At 39.8% G+C, this 21,100-nt stretch overlaps 1 protein-coding gene across 4 annotated transcripts in view; it reads right to left on the bottom strand.

The window, feature by feature from the left end:
• lhfpl4a (LHFPL tetraspan subfamily member 4a) overlaps positions 1–21,100 on the bottom strand; it is a 70,676-nt gene that overhangs the window by 24,740 nt on the left and 24,836 nt on the right. For 2 of the 4 annotated variants that reach the window (XM_089133965.1, XM_039655666.2), the window contains exons 2-3: positions 3,718–3,954; positions 612–628 (exon numbers count right to left, since the gene is read on the bottom strand). In XM_089133965.1, coding sequence (XP_088990091.1) covers positions 612–628; positions 3,718–3,954 — 254 coding nt within the window. Of the gene's footprint in view, positions 1–611; positions 629–3,710; positions 3,955–21,100 lie in introns of all 4 variants that reach the window. The other 2 variants (XM_089133966.1, XM_039655668.2) reach the window with 2 other exon arrangements.

Below are 21,100 nucleotides of genomic sequence, written 5' to 3'. Positions count from 1 at the left end.
TATTATAACTGTAAAGCTGCTTTGAAACAATCCATACCACATGAAGAGAGGAGCCTAAGTAGAGGCTGTTGGGGATGAAAATTCCTGTTAATAATATTCTGATAACATTTTTATTGTATACATAGAATACCAACAATAAGGTGTACCAAATGAGTTGTTAACACTGCAAATATAATATTGTGTGTGCATGTGTGTTAAATGCCTTTGTATACTGTAAAAGCTTTTATTAGCACAGAGAAACGTTTACTTATCAATTTTGGTTAATAGTCTTGTGCATGTTAGACTCAAAAACACTATATTCATGTAGTATAGAACAGGACATGACAGATATTTGATTCCATGCTCTGCAACATAACTTTTGAAACATGCACTTTTTTTCCTGCGATAAACAAGAAATGTGTTGATATGATTTTTGGTTTATTGTCTACCTATTGAGTGACATTTATAAATATCATATGTGCTAAAATGGGTAAGATTAATTAATCTGAGCTAATTTTTAACCACAACAACAAAGAGTACACATAATAAGGAAGGTACTACAACACTACGAGACTTTTTGTACCACAACAACTTCACACAACCACAAGATTCATAGCAGCAGAACAACTTACCCTGGATACTGCCAAATCTGTGAAGACAGAATAGAAGTGGTTATTTAGTAAGGTGTGTGTGTGTGTGTGGTCCTGGTGAACCCTATATGGGAACACAATGTCCCCACAAAGATGACAATTTCTGAAATCCTTGTCCTTGTGGGGATATTTTTATCCCTATAAGGAAAACAGCTTATAAATCATAATAAGTGATGTTTAAAAAAATGTAAAATATAAAAATTTCTGTAATGGGTAGATTTAGGGGTAGGGGATATAATATACAGTTCTTTATCGATGCGGTTCACTCGTATTGCGTCACTAGCTGCATTGGGGAAAACTAATTTTTCTCAGATTACTGAAGCCTACTGAAGCCACGAAGTGAAACAGCATGAGCCAATGGTTATGCTGTGGAGTTGCACAAACCAATGGCTACACAGCGGAGCTGCACGAGCCTATGGAGCTGAAGCCTGCCAAAATGGGCGGGGCTACCTGTCTATATAAACGAGCATTCAGCCGTAGGAACTACTTCAGCGACGAAGATCTTCTTTTCGCTGGACTCCGAGACAAGTCATAAAAAGCCTTGTTGTCAAACAAGCCACGCAATGGATCAGGCTGACCCAGCAGTGCCCTGCAAGCAAGCTGACGGTCTACCAGCAAGCTAATAAGTGGTACTCTTTGAGCAAGCTGATTGGTTGTACTCTGCACGCAAGCTTATTCAGCGTATCCCCTGTGGCAATCTGGCGATTACTATATGAGAGCGAATTTCTGTGCATTTCCGCTGACGGTGGCTGAAAATGACGCTCCTCCCCTGCTACTATCAAGTGAGTCTAACAGAGCTTATTTCTCTTAAAGAGCATCTTTTAGCCCGCCGTTTGTGTTCAAAATGCAGCACCTCGTCTCGCTGCATTCATGTGCCGCTTTCTTTAAAGCGTGAGATGCATGAGATGGACAAAAAATGAAGTTACAGGGCTGAAGGAACGGGACTAAGAGAGCTCACACAGGCCCATATCACACGTGTCAAAAAGGACGGCAGCCTCAAGCCCATCCTTCGATCTCAGGCATCAGATTTCCACGACGCATGCGCGAGAACTGCGATCTAACTCTACTCCTTGTTCAGTTCTCGCGCATGCATCATAGAAATCTCTTGAACATTCAAGCCTACAAGGAAGAAAAGCAATAGTCAAATTAAGTAATTATTTTTGTTGTTGTTTTTTCGCACAAAAAGTATTCTCGTCGCTTGCTTATATTTGAGCCACTGTAGTCACACAGAATATTTAAACATTTTCTTCAATGACTTTCTGGGCCGTCAAGTTTCTATCCCTTAGGGTGCTTATGTGGTAATAATCCTGCTCTCAAATTGAATCAAAAATATCTTCAATTGTGTTCCGAAGATGAACAAAGCTCTACGGGGTTGGTACAGCATTGGGGTGAGTAATTAATGACTTAATTTTCATTTTTGGGTGAACTAATCTTTTATTAAAAAAAATAAAAATAGTTCAAGTAGAAGACCGCCATCTAGTGGCGTTAAAAAATATTTACGTGTGCAATGTCCTGTACCAGTCTGTAGGCTGCCTATAGCAGAGGTCTCAAACTCAACTTAACTGAAGAAAGACTGCAGCAATAGAGATGAGACACAATACAAAAGAGAAAAGCTCAGAAAAAAAAATCATGTAAAATAAAGGATTATGTCTGGGCAAGAGCTTTAGGATGCATGTTAATATTAGAAACTCTCTCCAGTGCTGGAGAGAGCTACGTGGGAAGGCCTGAAAAGAAGATGCAGATATTGAATTGATTCGGGTCCACACGTGAGTCCAACACTGGGTTTGAGTATCATTGTGTGTCTGGAGCTACTGTGCTGTTGGCAACTAACAACCAACTCTTGTCTGTAATTACTATTGTATAATGTACATTATTTTTGTGTGCTTTCTTGTCATTCATTCATCATCTGTGCTTTATTTTTCAAGAAGCATTATTCTATTGCACTTCTGTATAAACAGACATCCACTCTTGGTGTCACGATTCTGCCATCATCTCCTTGATTTGTCCTAGTCTTGTGGCAGGATCATGACAGACCCATGTTTTATGAGCAAGCACATGGCCATTTGTTTGGGCTGTGTGCTTGCATTTTCTTGTCACCTAACCCTGCCTCCTTGTTGTAATTATTAGACCATCGTTTTCACCTGTGTTCCTGATTAGTTTGCTCCCTATTTAATCCCCTCATGTCTTCTGTCCTGTGTCGATACATTGTGAGTTTATTGCTGTGAATATTTTGTCTGAAACCTGTTTTGTGAGAATTGTGAGTTTGTTTCCAGTCAAATCAGAGTCTTAGTTTGTCTTAGTCTAGTTGTACTCTCCTCCAGTCCTGTTTTGCCCCTCGTGGGTTTTGTTTTCTGTTTTTGTCATTAATAAATCCCTATTTTGAGTTACTTGCTGTCTGCAATTGGGTTTATCCTTCAACCTCATAACACTTGGATTATGTGAGTCCAGTTAGTGAAAGTCTAAGGGCTGTTAGAATTGGATTGTGAGTTTTAGAGGTGGAGCAATGAAGAAGGGGTGTGTTTGATGATAACACTCTATTCTTCAGATAATGTTTGAGTTTTGCGGTTTCTCCATAAGTCTTATCCATTATTTCTCACTCGCATGTGATTCTAGGGCTACCAATACTTCATGCCTACATATCCCCATTTGGAAGGAGTAGGCCTACAGGGTATGTGACATGAACAAGCAGATGCTTTTACATTTGAGAGTTGCATCTGAAATTCTTCTTAAACCAGAACGACTGGATTGAAATACCAATTGGATGGGTCTGTTCATCTTGGATTGGTCTGTTCATGGTTGAAAAGTTATGATGGCGAAGTGTAAATATCCCCAGGTACTCAAGCTTACTTACACATCATTTACAAAGAGGAGTTACAAAGAGGAGCGAAAAAAAAAAACAAAAAAAAAAAACAAGATGATGGCACCTTGGCTTGAAGCTATCCCAAACATATCACAAAAATACACAGCAACACTGCAACTGTTTTGTCATATCAATCAATAACCACTTTATTGATTTGCTATGAATGATGTTATCTGCTTATTTTATAAGGTTGCATGCATAAACAGTAAACTGTAGGCCACCCCTCACCTTTATTTTCAGCCTTGATTTCTTCGTGCATGAAGTCGTTCTGGCGGTTTCCGAGGACAAAAGCAAGAAAGGACAGGATGAGAGCATCTAGGATGCCGATGATGGCCAGTATGTAAGCCCAGCGAACTGAACAGTTTCCCAGTGTGTACTTTCCTGTTTCCTCTCCGCACATATCCCGGATGACCTCTGCATCCCAGCCATCTGGGAAAATTAAACAGCCCAGCACCAGGCACACAGCTGCCAAGAGAGAAAGGTTGAGAGACTGAGACAAAGGATGATTTAACAAAAAAAGGTAACAAAAAAGAATATACATTACAAAAAGTAGATGTGTGATTTATATGTACACTAATCACACATCAATTAAGAAAAATTAATAGTTTTTTCCAAAAATTCAATATCAGCTTGAAAAAAATATTTGATCATCATTTATTTTATTTTTATTTTTTTTGTTTCTGTGTATATACACAGCTGTAAAAATACTGTAATATTGCACTAGTACATATTCATTCTTAATTCCTAATTCTTAATATTCATTCCACATTCTTAATTTGTAATTATTTTGAGCAACTGCTTGTAGTTCATTTAATTAATAATAAATAATGAGGGTGTGGGGGTGGTAGTGAAACTGTAGGGAAATGCACTAGGGCCCATATAATAATACTACAATGCTGTTACTTTATGCTGTTACGATGTTGCTTTAATGCACCTCAATACACTCGTTTTCAAAGTCCTGGGTTGTTCCTAAAATATGGGGTTGTACAGGTGTAGAGCAGGTGTCCAGCAAATTTGATGATGACTGAGCACTCCGATAACTATTTTGGTCAAACATTTTAATGACTTGTTTGAGAGAATGTACTTATTATCTACATACATGTTTTTACATTGTACTTATATTATTTTAGTTACCTGCATTACATTTGTAACTAATTTGTTACATCTATAGTTACACAGCTGTCCGTCCCACCCTTAAACCTATACCCATACCACCAAACCTGTCCTTAATCTTACCTATATCCACCTCAAAATAGAAATAGCAGCACAAGTGTTTTAAAATTCAACATGAATACATTAAGTACACTGAATTAAAAAAAAAAAATGTTTGTAAGTACATAACAGTTAAATACACCTAAAATAAATTGTAACAACTATTTTTAGATAATGAAAAGGTTGCAGGTGTCAGATTCAAAATCTGTGTGATTAATCAGTACTAGTTAAAGGGGTCATGCCAGTGTTGTAGTCAAGACCACCTCACTCGAGTCCGAGTCGAGACCGAGACCAGTGAGGGTTGATTACCTAATTTACTTTTATTTACTTAGAGAAATCCTTTTTTTTTTTTTTTTTTTTTACTGAATTTACTTAGAGTTTAAAAATATGATCAGTTTAGGGTAAAAAGGCCAGGTGGTGTTAAAAGTAATTTTATTACAATTTGTCATGCGCAGTTGCGCACTAGAAAATCACCAATCACTGGGCGTGTCAATCAATTTAAAAAAATATTTTATTAACATACATTAATAATCATGAAAAATATTTTTAATTGAACTCGAGTGGACTCAGGAATAATTCCGAGTCCTAAAAAAAAAAATGTTCGAGTACGAGTCAATTCCGAGTCCAAATGGACACGAGTCCATGACAAGACCAAGACCATTAAAATATGGTCTCGAGACCGAGTCCGAGACGAGACCGAGTCCGAGTCTCGAGTACTACAACACTGGGTCATGCATTCAGAAATACCTACTTGAACATATAAAATGACATAGACCTCTTCGATAAATTAGGCTATCTTTAAACTGATAAGCCTATGAGATTTACAATATCAATAATGTTGGCACTTTACTAGCCGAATATCAATCTGTTGTGAAGACGATAATGTGCATTTCAAGTCCCCTCAGTTTTATTTATAAATAAACAAATAGAACCTCCACCTTGCTGCTGCCTTAAATTTTAATCTGTTCACCTCAGCCTTCATAATCAATAGTTTCCATTTCCAACTAATTTTTCAATAACGCCAGCATTCACATAATTTCCTTAAAGAATTTAAGTTAGTTCCATGACAAAGAACTCTTTATCTATTCCACTACAACCCTCTGTCAACTTCATTACTCTTATCACTATGAGTCTCTTTCACACTCTCTCCTATCCATAATCCCATCCCACTCATAAGAACTCCAGGACTGTAATAAAAATAATTAGGCAGAAGAAAGACCAAAATCAGTAATCTTGTGTCTAATTGTAATATGGATAAATCTTTATAAATATTTTCCTTGCCCACACAAACCTCATAAGCCTTTTAGATAAGCTGGACACATCTGCATTCAGGGTAGGGAGGGATCTACTGTGACTGTGATTCCAATTCCAGCCGCGTCAAATGTACACCCACAGTGACACAGCTCTGCTGACTCATTTAATGTCAGGCAGGAGTGGCATATCCTCTAGTTTACTGTCTTGGTACTATGCTGGTTGACACTTCACAGACACAACTAGCATGACAATGCTAATCATCAACCCACTGACATGTCTTCTGCCCCAACTAATGAGTGACCTAGAGAGGAGATTAGTCTGGTCCCAGTCCGTGATTCTGATTGTAGTGTCTTCGGCCCAAAGTTGTTCATCATATCCTCATGATTTGTTGGTGTTTCTGCACTAATGTCTTTAACCCAATATGCACAATGATGTATGAGGTTCAAAGGTTTGGTCAGAGGAATGTTAAGCTCCTATCCTACATAAGTGAATACAGTAGGGGAATCCACACACACATAGTAGTACGTTGAGTGATATGATAGTACATGTCTGGGAGAAGTTGTGCACGGCTGCACGCAGTCCACTTTTGAGGGATTTGGTTGTACCTTTTAACACCCCATTCGCCTGGAGTTGTTAGAATACAGTGCCAATGTCAGCTGCAATTTTCCCTGATGTTGAATTGGTGTCTGGGCCGTCGGGGAGAGTGGGAACTCTGATTGGATGTTCAGTTTAGTAAATGAGTCAATGCACAAGAATTAAAGTAAAAGCTATGGATGTTCAGTTTAGCACAAGAATTAAAGCGAAAGCTATGAATGACAGCAAGTAAGTCAAGACGGCACATCTATTGTTATGTTATTCTACCCGAGCATTCTAAAGCGCAAATATATTCATAATAACATGAGCCGCTTAATATGAAGACGACAAATGTGATGTGCCTAGCTGTTGAAGATCCCCTTTCAATTACCATTAACAATTATAATGAGTTACAGTACCCTGGCTCTAATATAACAAACAACCTCAGCATGGACGCTGAGAAAAACAGGACAAAAGACTTCATTACTCGCAAGGCTGAAAATGCATATCTGTTAAAACACCAAACTGACATGTGCTCTAAGAACCTTGATGTATGGCTGTCAATAGACCCTATATTGAAAACAAGAAAAATTGAAACCTTTGTCACATGTTATGGTTGTATTGTGGCGCATTCTTGGCAGCAAGTCGACCAACCGAGTTACGAGGTCTTGGACAGTGGTAACAACCCAAACTTGTTCATGCTCCTTAGGCAGGAGCTCCTTAGGAGTTGACTTTGCTTACTGTGCCTAGTGTAGGATTACAAATTTATTTAAATGTTTAATTTAGATTTCCAATACAATAGTATTTTATATTGAGCATAAATGATGAGACCAAGAAAATCTGGTCAGACTGGGGGTTCCCAGCGGGATATTTCTGACTGTCCCGTCTCAGTACGAGAAGACCTGTCCTTCCTGCTCGCGTGTCTCAACTTTTGAAGAGTCATGCTGAGCAGGTTTAAAAACCATGTTACCTTATCACTGAGACCATTTGTCAGATTTTCTCCACTTCTTTGTAACCCCTCCCCCCCTTAAAAAGGTATATGATCACAAGGTATTTGCCTTTAGTCAGACTTGGCTATGATTTTTGGAAGAAGCAAACTACAGCAATGCAACAACAATAAAGTACCCTGCTTAAAAAGATAATTATGAACCTCCTGGTCTTCGCTTCTGAGTTTTCAAACACGTTAGAAGAAAAAGTTCACCACATACTGACTGAATCAAGGGAGGATCATAAAAGAACATCTCTGTGGAGAGCTAGTCATTGGAAAGACATGCAGTCAAAGACACCCTCATCTATGCTTCAAGGATGTCTGTAAGTGAGATATGAAGGTACAAGAGCAGTAGCGGAGTGGCAATCGGGAGTGGCAATTTTCCCGGTGGGCCGGTAGTGTTTCGAGGCCGCGAGGGCCGGCCCGGTCTGATTAAATATATTTATTGGAAGTTCGCCATGGCCCAAGCTAAGGGAAGAAAACATTTTTTTTTTTTTACATTTTCTATAACGGAGCATATATTTGCACTAAGTGCCTGTCTTTACAGCAAAACGACACCCATCTTGAAACAGCCTCAGTGGCGTAGGTCGTAGGGCGTGAAGTACTTGAAAGCAGCTTTTTGATGCGCTGAACGCGAGTTTGAATCCGCCTTGCCGAACTCTCTCTTCTCCCTTTTCCCAACACAGATATGTAAAGATGTAAAATGTAAAACCTAACATTAAGGTCTCTAGCGTTATATTTTGCCAACGAACTAAAATTGTAACCATGAATATATAGGGAAGTAAAATTTTAACCATGAATATATAGGGCCTTGCGCCATTATAATAACTGACATTAGAATAGCATCCAGTTTGTGCTGCGTGATTACTTTGCTCACGCGATCATCATGGTCAAGCTGCTGGTGTTTTCTCCTAAATAAAAGCTCAAGGGTTTATTTCTTGCAAGTAAAGAAATTAGGACAAAAGTATTTTAATTGTCCTATATTATAGTGTAATGTAGGTTAAAATATACTTTTGAAATACTCATTTTCATTTACATAGTACATTTATAGGCTATAAATGGATTTTACAGTACGTCATAGGAATAATTATAAATCATTATTACATTATTATAATAATTGTTTGGCATCCTCAAACACCATTGATAATGTAATGCAGACTGAGACTCTCATAACTAAAAAGATGTTTGAGCCCTCTTTATTATCCTGGTACAAATTAATGTTTTTTCTTTGTTCAACGAGCAGTTCATGGGTTAAAGCTCTTAATTTCGATCTCTCAGAGAGCACGAGATTGATGCATTATAACCTTAAAATGTCCAAAATTTTCTTGCGGGGGAGCATGCCCCCCAACCCCCCTAGAGGCACAGAGTCCTCCCAACATAGTTTTAGAAATTACTATGGGAAAGAACGACCATTTATGAACTTTACTCCAGCATACTAGTACAACAAAGTTCCTTTTAAATCAGTAAAACTGTAAATGCTATCGGCTATTAAAATCGTGCTGGCGATGAGGGCCGGTGGTCTACGAAATTTCCCGGTAGATTTTTTGGTCTCACTCCGCCCCTGTACAAGAGGGTCCGACAACGCTTGCTTCTGCAAATGGTCTGCACTCAAGCAACAGTGGGAGTTGCAACCTCAAACTGAACAGAGGTAGACATTCTTATCTCTCTATACTCTCCCCAAGAATCTGTTTGACCGGATTCCATATAGTGTCAAGACAGACTGATCATTATCAGTAAACACTACATAGGCACATAAAAACAACTTCCTGGAGTTTTCCGAAAATGCTTATCTATGCATAAGAATCTTATTTTGTATATTTCTTTCAAATAGTCTAAGCCCCCTACTACAAAGGTCTTAGCCTTGCTCGTATTCCTGCAAAAGCACAGCCCCCCAAGCCAAAAAGGTTGGCATGTCTCCTATAACAAGGTCTTTGGCCAAAACTGGTACTGAAACTAATGCATATTATCTCTAGTTTATTCTTCTTTTAGTTTCACACTTTATAGTCCTAAAAGAGTGTTCACATTTGTTATGCATTTTTTATCTAACATAAATATTTCAGGTTTTGGAGTCTACAAATAAATTGAATTAGGTAATAACGAGACATGGAGACTAAAAAACATATTTGGTGACATATTTGGACAGTATATATGTCATTAAGGCAAAAACACCAATTATACTCACAGCCAGTTCAAGTAACCTGCTGTTATTCTTTTCTTCTTTTGAAAGGACTGGACCTTTAGGAGTGGATCGCACAGGGCCAAACCAGAACATGAAATCTACTTGTAATGTGTGGCTGCTATAGTAATCACATAAAGATGGGGAATAAAACATGCTTTAATAAAATAATCCACAGGATACAGGTCTGAATAACAGGGGTAACACATACACATAGTAAGTTTGATGCCAGACAAAAGAACAGAACTAAATAGACAGGTGGATGAAATGATAATCCAACAAGGTGAGAAATTAGGTCAAACAGGTAAACAAGGAAGTCTCCATGAGCCTCTAAGATTGTAATAAAAGCAGGAAAGACCTAAAACCCATTTGGCAGAGCTTCGGCTTAAAATATACGTTTTTTGTACCGACAATGCAATCTGTTATTTTGGTGTGTTTTGTCAGGCCATGATGAAATATAGAGCTATAAGCATAACAGTGAAAACTAACTCCATGTTTTCTAATGATATCTCCCAAGGGTAGCATGCAGAGGGTTAAAAGCAACGGTTCTAGTACTGAGCCTTGCGGTACTCGATATTGAACTTGTGATTGTATTAGTAATTTGTGTCTTAGTAATTAGTCTTAGTTATTATTTGTGAGGAAATACTTTCTTAGACCATCTGTTATGTGTAACACAAATTAAAGCAATTATCATGCACCAAGCACTCGCTGTATTTAAAGGGGTGATGAACTGAGAAATCAAATTTTCCTTGAGCTTTTGACATCTAAGAGGTCATCATATTATAAGAATATCCTGTAAGTTTCAGAACTGAAAACGTCCTTGTTAGTCCAATAAAAGCTTTTATTGACACCAGCCTCTAAAAACGACTCGTTTTTAAAAGTGGGGAACTATGACGACAAAGAGGATAAAACACCACCCCCACAGAAGATGATCAACGCCTGCTTCAACACGGCAGGTTTAGCCCCGTCCACCGATTCGCGCATTACACACATAAGTATCATACATGTACACATGCTTACCTCGTGATGACAAACTGGATCCCTACCGAGCAATACAGAATATTGTGCAGTGCCTGGCTGTGCAAGACAGTCGCTGCATAAGCTTCCTGTGGATTCCAATAGGACTGCATGGATAAAATTTATTTTTAATGACGTTCCAGCTGATGAGGTAAAACATCGTCGTCTGTTCGCTTCATATCACTGAGGATTGTTTTGTCAACAAGACTGGATTTGCAGACCGATTAAGAGTAAAGAAAGTGCTGTGCCGTCTATATTGGATCTGACAGGAATGGTGCAACACACGGACTCTGGGTCGAACCTGTATGGGCGAATCCGGTTGCCATTTGACAACATAGGACGTTTTCCCCCACGTACACCGATGGGTGAGTTAAACTCATTATAATATGCAAAACTGTTATCCACTCACAGCAGTGGGCGTTTACTTCCAAGTCTTCAGTGCGAGACGCCCATAAAAAACCGACTGTTTTTCAGGTAGGCTCACAACCAGGGTACAAAATAGCCTATTACTTGTTCATTTTGATGTTTTTGAATGCTAAAAAACCAAGCGAACGTTATAAGTTGACCTCAGACAACAATATAATAACATTTAAAAAGCCAGTTCATGACCCCTTTAAAACTTTAAAACACAGCATGCCACAGGAAGTGTTCAAAAGCAGCAAATTCACTACAAATATTTTTATTTAATAAAAAAAGGTTTATTTTAAAGTTATTTTTAATTAAAAAATTAACTGTTGGAAAATGATTTCATGAAATTTCAGTGCTTAAAGGAGTCGTAACCTGTAATTTTCACTTTTCCATGAGAATCAATGTATGTTATGATTGCCTAACGATTATACATTGGCCGGGAAGCCGATATTCAAAAGTGAAGCGTTTGTTTACCCCAGGGTTCGTAAACCAGCCCACGTGCACTCAAATACGAGATTTTAATACATAGTTCCCACACCTCCCCGGAGACGCCATCTTTGAGGGCATTTCTGCGCTGTTTACCATAGGTGTTTACCAAGTTTTATCAGAGAATGTTGTTTTACAAACAAATATTAATTTCTGTTCATAATGTTACGCAAATAATAAAGAGACAAAGTGAAATAAATTATAAAGAGACTATTAAAACAAGACAGAGAGAAGTACAATGCGAAAATTGCATTCTGGTGTGGATCCGTATGCAGTAGGAAGCAATGAGCACTGATTATGCAGCTTTGCCTCAGATACTGTATTTTCATGTAATCTGGTATTGGCTATGAATTTTTACACATGTGAGCAATCCCCAAGCCTGGAAATCACTGGAGGCATAATCAGATTGCCGAGGGTTGGTTTGGTGACGTTTGCTCAAGTGCAATCAATAGAAAAATAACTTAGTCATTATAGCGAAGTAGCGTGATGCTAGACTATCTGTCTATTAAAAAGCCATAGCCTGCACAACTTAATTCCTATGTTCTCTAAAAAAGTCCCCAGTGCTTTCTGTAATATGCATGTACTTATTTGTACACTGAAGAATAGGGGCGGAGCTGTACATGTGAAACAAACTGGTGCAGGCGTCATGGTTCGGTGCATGAATATAAAAATAATCAACTCGCGTGCAAATTCATTAATGTAATGCGGAACTACTTTATACACGGGTTCTTTAGGGACATAATCTGAGATTGCAATGCTGGAATGTGTGTGTGTGTGTGTGTGTGTGTGATCGAACAGTGGAAACAATGTTGTTTTGTGTGTTTTTAATACCTTGTCATTTTGTTCATATACTGTAGGACATTATTCAAACTGCAAAGTGTTAACTTATATTTGTTTACACTCGTGCACGCGCCGGTCCTAGCTGTAAACACTGATGATGCGAGCGAAATACCGAAGTGAACATGGCTGTAAATGACCTTTGCTTCAGTTTGAAAAACCCCGGAATGTTCTCCATAACAGAGCGAATTGCATCCCGTGTCTTGTTTCCCATTTCTGCGGTTGTTTCGGTTTTCGATTTCTCTAACCTACAATGTACACTCGGTGCTTAGTGTCTACGTCACGGCTCTCAGCCCGCCCTCTGTTCGCTGATTGGCCGGCTGTTTTCAGGCCGGTGGAAAACTGAAAGATAGGCCGCTATCTCAGACTGACTACAGGAGCGAAATGAAATTAGCGGAAGTAGGAAGTCTGACGTAGTCAGGCTAGATGTAGACGTCCTTCCATTGACTCTATATCTCCCGTTTCCAGCTCTGGTTCAGAGTCTGGCTCAAACATATGGTTGAATTCCGTAGGTCGCGGCCAGGTCCAGGCTTTATTACAACATGCGGACCTCTGATGACCCGGCTATGAAATGGAAGTTCCTCAAGGCAAGAGCAGTTTTCAGTCAAGCTACACCAAATTGAGGAATGAACTTGCAGACAACTCATTAAGCTCAAAAAATGGTGGGGCATAGTAAATTCACTTTCAGGCAAAAGTGGTTTCACAGACATCCCAGTCATTGAACACCGGGGTACCACCCACATCAGTGCCAGTTCAAAGGCTAACATTTTCTGTCAAACCTTCGCAGAGAAGTGTACTTTGCCCGATGCATCTGTGCATTTGTTGCCTCAGTGCCAGCAACCAACATCTTCTTTTGCCAATGTGCACTTCAAATCCAAAGACATTAGAAACATTCTTCGTAACCTTGATCCAGCAAAGGCAACGGGACCTGATGAAATTCCAACAAAAGTCCTTAGAGAATGTGCTGCGGAATTGGTCAGCCCCCTCAGTCGTCTCTTTCAAATTCTCTTCTCACATGGCGTGTTCCCCAAACAATGGAATAACGCCAGAGTGATTCCAATACACAAAAGAGACTCTAAATCAGATCCAACAAATTATTGTCCCATATCCCTCCTTTCAGTCCTTAGCAAAGTGATGGAATCCTCAGTTCATAAACAGCTCCAGGGCTACCTCTTCCGTCATAATTTAATTTCTAATAAACAGTATGGATTTAAACCGAACCACTGCACAGCAGACCTCCTTACAGTTCTATCGCAGACGTGGAACAACATCTTAGACAAAGGGGGTGAGGTGTATATTGTCGCACTAGACATTAAAGGAGCATTCGACCAGGTTTGGCACAACGGTCTTCTGGATAAGCTTTCTGCAAAAGGCATTACTGGGCCATTACATTCTTGGCTACAGAATTATCTGGAAGGAAGGTCCACCCAGGTCGTGCTCTCTGGTCAGTCCTCATCACCTAAACCAATCAACGCCTCGGTGCCCCAGGGATCCATTCTCGGCCCGCTATTATTCTCCATCTTCATTGACGATGTTGTAGAACAGTGCAATAACAGCATTTTTCTATATGCAGATGATTACATCATTTATGCCCCAGTAACAGCACTTAATGGTCCCAATGTGGCAGCATCCCGTCCGGATCTGTTCTTTGGGGCAATCAGAATAGACCTCTTTGAGCAGTTGAATATTTTGGGACTATGTATTGATAAGAAGTTGCTATGGACTAGTCACCTGTCAAACATCTGTAAGCATGCTGGACAGTGTCTTGGAGCTCTGCGCAGGCTGGCCAACAAGCTTGATGTCAAAGGTAGGGCCAATGTCTACAAGGCACAAGTCAGGAGTACCTTGGAGTACTCTTGCCTTGCCTGGATGAACGCATCACAGACCACCCTCGGGCAGATTGACAACATCCAGAAAAAGGCACTGAAAATCATTGGGGTGGATGAGGAAACTGCCCTAAGGAAATAAACAAATCAATCAGTTCAGCCATTGGTGAACAGTTGCAGCAACAACTGTGCTTTTCAAAATGCACACTGAAAACTGTCCAGAGGATCTCAAAGCTCTGTTACCCCCACCAGATCTCGTCTGCCGAACCACTCGAAGAGTACGAGCAAGTCTAAAATTCCCCAAGTCTAACACAAAATGCTTGGGAAGGAGCTTTCTTCATTCAGCTGTAACAACTTGGAACTGCCTCCCCTCTAATGTAGTAGATGAAATCACCTCAAAGAGTATTCAGGCCTTCAAGAAGAGACTAAACAAACATCTCCTTAGCAAAAAAACTGTGATATCTTGATGCTTATTGTCACTTATTCCATATTCTTAGATCTGAGTAGCTGCAGATCACGATAGGCTCACAGGCCACAAACTGTTAAAGTCTGTATCTGCCAAAGCACAAAAAAAAAAAAAGTCAGGTTCATTCACAACTTGCGCCATGATGTTATTTTGGAATGATATGTTGAAGTTACCTGCAGTGTCAAGCCCCCTCCTTCCTGCCACCAATCAACGCGCCCCTCATTTGCATTATTAAAATGACCGTCCACGACAGCCAAAATATCGCATCAGATCTCGCGAGACAATAATGCATTCAGAAATAAAGGTCAGAGGAGCTCTGTGTTTATTTTTTTTCCACTTTTCTTTTTTAGAAGGGCCTGAAAGACTATAATAGAGCGTGGGTATCCAAGGTAATACTAGGTTATGACTCCTTTAACTCCATTAATGAGAGTGGAATATTAAGATGTAAAGGTCAGAGGGATGTAAAACAGAATCTGAATCATTCTGTTTCCTTCATTACTTTCCTCACTCCAGTAAAATAGTGTGTTTGCACGGTCTAGTGTTCGTACAGTGCGCACATATTTACTCTACGTTTTTTTTAATCCTGATATGTGCATGGAAAATTGCTTACACACATTTCAATGCATTTGTTGTGCATACGCAACATTTATACATCAGGGCCCAGAGGAGGATTTGGAATAGACAGAAACAGCTAATTTTCTTGGACAACTTGTTAGGATACACTGCATCATAAACTCCATTAATAACCACCAGATAGCATATCACGACCTGACTGACCCTGTCAGGAAGCTTAAACTAGGCAGTGGTTGGATCTTCCAGCGTGATCAGTGGACAAAGATCCAAAGCACATTAAAAAAAACCACCAACAACAACAGAAAGGTCCACAGACAACGAATGAAGGTTTCCCCTGACCCAAACTCCATAAAAAAAAAATAATAATAAAAAAAACTGTGGGTTGGGCTGAAGAAAAGAGTCCACAAACATGGACCTCTGAACCTCTACAAAAAAGTTTTTTTTAAGTATACTTAAGTAAAGTTCTAAAGTAGGGGAGAGCAGGCTACTCCAAACAAAACTGAAATTACAAACTCCGGTGCCTATGGAACATTTTTAATCTATTATTCGGTCACTTGAAGAAGACTCAATGATGTGCAATTGTTTTAATTTTATACTTGTTGTTTTGATTTTTAAGTTTGTGATTGTAACTGCTGTCCATTCTTGGCCAGGACACTCCAGTCAACGATATTTTTAATCTCAGAGACATTATCCTGGTTAAATAAAGGTCAAATAAAAAAATCCTCCCTGGTTAGTGACATCACAAACCCTAAAATTTACATAAACCCCACCCCCGGGAACTCGATTTATAGTTTATTATGACAGAATATGCTAATCAATGACTAGAAGATATCTACACATAAGCTACATGAATTCAGAACTAACCACTAGTTACAATTCAGAAATGTTGTCTAAATGTTGCCACTTCTTCTTGAGTCTTTTCATCTTTGTCTGACTCCGGTTTGAACATAAAAGGCTAAAAGTTTTAGAAATTTTCAGGACACGAGCTGTTGTTGCTCTGCCCCCTGTGCTGGGAGCAGCAGCTCATTTACGACAACATTGTTGGCCGGCGTCAGCCACGACGTCATGCTCTAGTGTGACCAGGAAGTATAAAAGGGCACCAAGAGAACATGTCATTCACTTCTTCATCTGAAGGGACTGTAAAAGCAGACCAGGGGTGCTTCTCAATATCCCTCCTCGTCTCCTCGCTCCTCCGTCCTCCCTCCTATGACCCGGAAACCGATCGAGCTCAGCCATCTTGAAGGACATCTCAATTCTCTAATTGCACCGTGAGGAGTCGAGGATCGAGGAGATAGGAGGCTTCCTGAGGAGTCATAAGCGAGGATACACAGGTGCATCCTACGCGGAACTGTTATATTGACTAAACGTGATGCACGTGTCAATTCTCCTCCCCCTTCACATCGGTCACAATCATTTTAATTTATACTTTACCTTTGCAGTTTATATAAACCACACATCTCAGATATTTCAACAGTATAGCCTATCTTTATTATTATTTATTATGAATTTATTAAATAACCAAACTTCAACATCATAAGGGCAGATCCTTTTAGCGCTGCTGATGACACTGTGGAGTGACGCTCGAGTGATCAAGTACTCCAATGGATATAAAAAAGCTTTTATTCGATTCCTCTGTCCTCCTTTCCTTTCCTCGCTTCCTTCCCTCGCGTCCTACAGGGGGTGGAGCTGAAACGCAAGGAAAGGAAACAAGGAAAGGAAACGAGGATGCACAAATAAGAAATGAGAAGCACCCCTGATGCATGGCGAAGAGATGCAGTGTCTCATTCCCTGTCCTCAGTCATAACCTGAGACATTCCCTTTCGAAAAGGAACTCTCACTACGTCAATTAGCGCTAGGGGAATGATCTACACACGCTGCCATGCTGAGGGGATGCTTTACCAACTACGGCTACAAGCAAAAACACATTAACTCAAAGTTAAAGCCCCTTAATGCTTACATGTCAGGCTAACAGTAGCACTGCCCAACCTCCATGCTAAGCAAGGCGGGAACTCCGTGAATCACATGAAGGGCTTGCCAGCTCAAGGGCAAGGGTACCACAAGACAGAGTCAACTATCTTGGTTTGTCAAAAATCAGGCTTGGTGAGCTTAAGAGATCTTTAAAAAAATATCCAAACTTTTGACCTGTACTGTATAGCCTATAATAGATCTATAGCCTACATACACGCTGCCCTACAAAGGCAAAGTGCAGTAAATACGCAAACAAAGAAACGGAGAAAAAAGCCTTTAAAGTTTTTATACCAGCCAGTCAAACATGTTATGGGTAGATTAGTGGTAATGCATCTCCGAAACGGGACATAATTTAATCCAGATATTTTTTCACAAGACAGAACGCATGTCATAAAGCCCTTTACAAGTCTTAACTCATTTTTGACTAAATGTGTTTACTGCGCTTTGCCTTTGTAGGGCACAACAAAACAGATTATGGTGCATGTATTTTTGACAATGTTCATTTTATGTTAGGCTATTAACAAAACATCATAATATGTAAAAACACTTAGGCTACCTTGGAGTTTGTGTTACATTCCACACATCCAATCCTCAGTGTCCGTTAAGAGTTGAATAGGCTACACACAGGTAACAAAATAGTGTGATTTGGTTTGCCGTTTCGGTCTTCCTTTAACTGTTGCTAGCTATAAAAAAAATATCTGGACTGGAGAAGTTAAGCTACTGTCTATAATTCGCTCTCATTCAGTCTAATATTTTAAAACCCAACGCCACGGTAAAATTTTAGCACAAGCACACAGTAAAATTTTAGCACAATCTAGCACAAACGAGGCACAAACGAACAAGACTATTTTGGGTGAATTTGGATCATGTGGGGGGCTGGTGACGTCATCAATAATAATGTAGGCTAATGTCTAATATTTTAAAACCCGACGCAGCACAAATGAATCTTTTACCGGCACAATCCAGCACAAACGAAGCACACACGAACGAGGCTATTTTGGGTGAATTGTGGGGGGCTAAGTGACCTCAGATGACCTACATAAAAATATTTTAATATCTAAAAAACCGAAGCAGCTGAAACGAAACGTTTTACAGCACAAACCAGCACAAACGGAGCACAAACGAACGAGACTATTTTGGATGAATTCGAAGCATGTGGGGGGACTGAGTGACGTCATCGCCTATAATTCAAAGTCTGTTATTTTAAAACGCGACGCAGCACAAACGAAAATTTTACCGGCACAATCCAGCACAAACGAATGAGACTATTTTGGGTGAATTTTGATCATGTGGGGGGGCTGAGTGACCTCAGAATGACCTAAAAATATTATTTTACTATCTAAAAAACCGAAGCGGCACAAACGAAACTTTTTACAGCACAAACGGAGCACAAACGATTGAGCATATTTTGACGACGTTTTGCGTTGGGTGGGGGGCCAACTTCACGCAGGTTCTCTGGAGTGAGAGGAAGCCTAACCATGCCTCTGAGCCCACAGGGAGTGAACCTGCTACCTGTGGTTATCACTGCTGCAATACTAGCCGACTTCAGATCAGGGCTACCAGAAACTTAGTAAACAATAAGCAACAAAGGCTTTGTAACAAACTCACCACACCGTAAGGGAAACCCATCTTATCCAGGAGAGGAATGGAGGCCGAATTACCCAGCAAATAAAACGTATGTTTTATTTATTTTTTATTTTTTTGGGGGGAAGAGGCTGTCTACACTCGTTTTAACTGGAGGAGGCACCTACTGCCAACTACCCTGCTAACAGCACTGTGGGGCTACATTTTTTTCTCCGAGCAGCTTCTCCTGTGACACGCTGCCATGGCAACTCAAGCCTAGCGGTGGAGCACTCTATCACCTCCACCAGCTCCGCATACGCGGGGCAGAGGGGCTTGGCAGGTTCAGCCATTTCCGTATCTTTACCTGCTTCAGCCCCATCAATAGAAAATGCTCATCAATAGAGAACTGGCTGTTGGACCAGAGGATGCTTCAGAGAACGCATCCCCGCCCAATAGCATATTCTCGTCACCCTCCGACGGGTTTGAGAGATTCTCTCCTCTCTTAAACTCATCGGCGAGCTCGCTCTGAGATCCCCATGATCTGAGTCTCCTCTCTGCCTCGGCACAAGTGGGACTGGAACCGCGGAGCAAAGATGACTGTCCCTCTTCTCTCTCGAGAAGAAAAACAGACAGACAATGGAGCATTATTATTGAGAAACAGTCACAGTGCTCCTCACCCAAACCAAGCACATAAAGGTAGTGAGTGTCACCAGGTGTGAGAAACCTCTTACATAGGTCGGAACCAAGCGTGCCGCACAAGCCCTCAAAAGTGAAGCCAAAACGTCTCGATCGTTTAACCCCCGCCTCCCCATGTTATTCAACGGGACATGAGACCACTAAACAATTAAAATACACTTCACATAACCTTTTCCCAAAGATAGTTTCTGTCATTTACTGTAGTTTATTTAACGCTGATGCAATTTCAAATGTTTGTTTTTAAAATAAGTTTGTATTTAGTTCGTTATTTGATGCTATAAAAACGGTGCACGTAGTAGTTGTATTTACCTTATTTTAACGAGGTACTGCAATCAGGAAACATCTTTGGAGAGCAGGCCACTTAAGAAAAGTGCAGGGCGTGTGCTTGCAAAAGATTCAGTGAGAGTGAAGGCGCGGCCTTGATTTCTTCCTGCTCACGACTGCGCATGACTGGTCCCGAAAACGCAAGTGCGCAGACTCAAGTCCCAAGATGTCAGCGCCATATTGGGACATTGGCGGCTTCAGTTCTCTCTGATGGAAAAGAGCGGAGGAGCGTCGTCCATCTATTTTTACAGTCTATGGTCAGAACACTTCCTAAACCGCTTGATTGCCATAGTTTCGATTTACTCACAGTGTCCCTGAAGACGAAAAGAGGATGACATGTTCTCTAGGTACCCTTTTATACTTCCTGGTCGTGCTAGAGCATGACTTCATGGCTAACTCCGGCCAACAAGGTTGTCGTGATTATACAGTGTTTCGGTCATCAGTCACGCTGAGACATTTCCCGTAGTGCTTTGATGTAGTGCAAGTTACTTTTCGAAAGGGAAAAGTGCGTTTTTGCTCACACTCAAAAAGTGACAATTTTAACATGCTGTTTATACAAATATCTGTGGGGTACTTTGGGCTAAAACTTTTATTTTACTAAAAGATTTATTTTACATCTTGTGAAAAAGGCCATTTATCACACCTTTAAAAAACTTTTTTTTTTTTACAATAAACACTGCAAAACAACTATACAGCATAGTTAAAATATAATCAAAGCAAATAATATCTGAACATTGATTCTCATTCTTTATTCACCTCTTTCTCATGGTTTCTCAATAGATTTTTCTTTGTTTCTCAATAGAATTCATAAGTTGTTAATGTGAATTACATCACCAACATCATAAAAGAGCATAGTTCTAGCGTGACGCAGTGTTACAATGTGCTTCACCCATACAACTGGGATTTAAACCTTGTTAGTGTCTTCTGCTGGTTCGATCAGCAAAAATGGTTAAATAAATGTTCAGTGATATTTTCCAAAGATTTTTAATTTTAGCGCAATTTTTTTCTCTGTATAATATTGATATAGCAACTAGTAAATAGCCTTTGTAAACGTTTGTCATGATGGCATGTGTGGAAACTTTTTAACCATGTGTGTTACAACTAACTCCATTTTAGGTTGTGTCCTGCTCACCCCTATATTAAAAGGATTATTAGTAAAGTATATTTTTAAGTATATTTTATGTAATAAGTATACAAATATCAGTGTACTAGAGATATACTTGTAGGTGTACTGATTCAATACT

This window comes from Pimephales promelas, chromosome 8 (genome assembly GCF_988280905.1).
Source record: "Pimephales promelas chromosome 8, fPimPro1.hap1.1, whole genome shotgun sequence".
NCBI lineage: Eukaryota > Metazoa > Chordata > Actinopteri > Cypriniformes > Leuciscidae > Pimephales > Pimephales promelas.
This window is presented reverse-complemented; position numbering and strand designations above follow the sequence as displayed.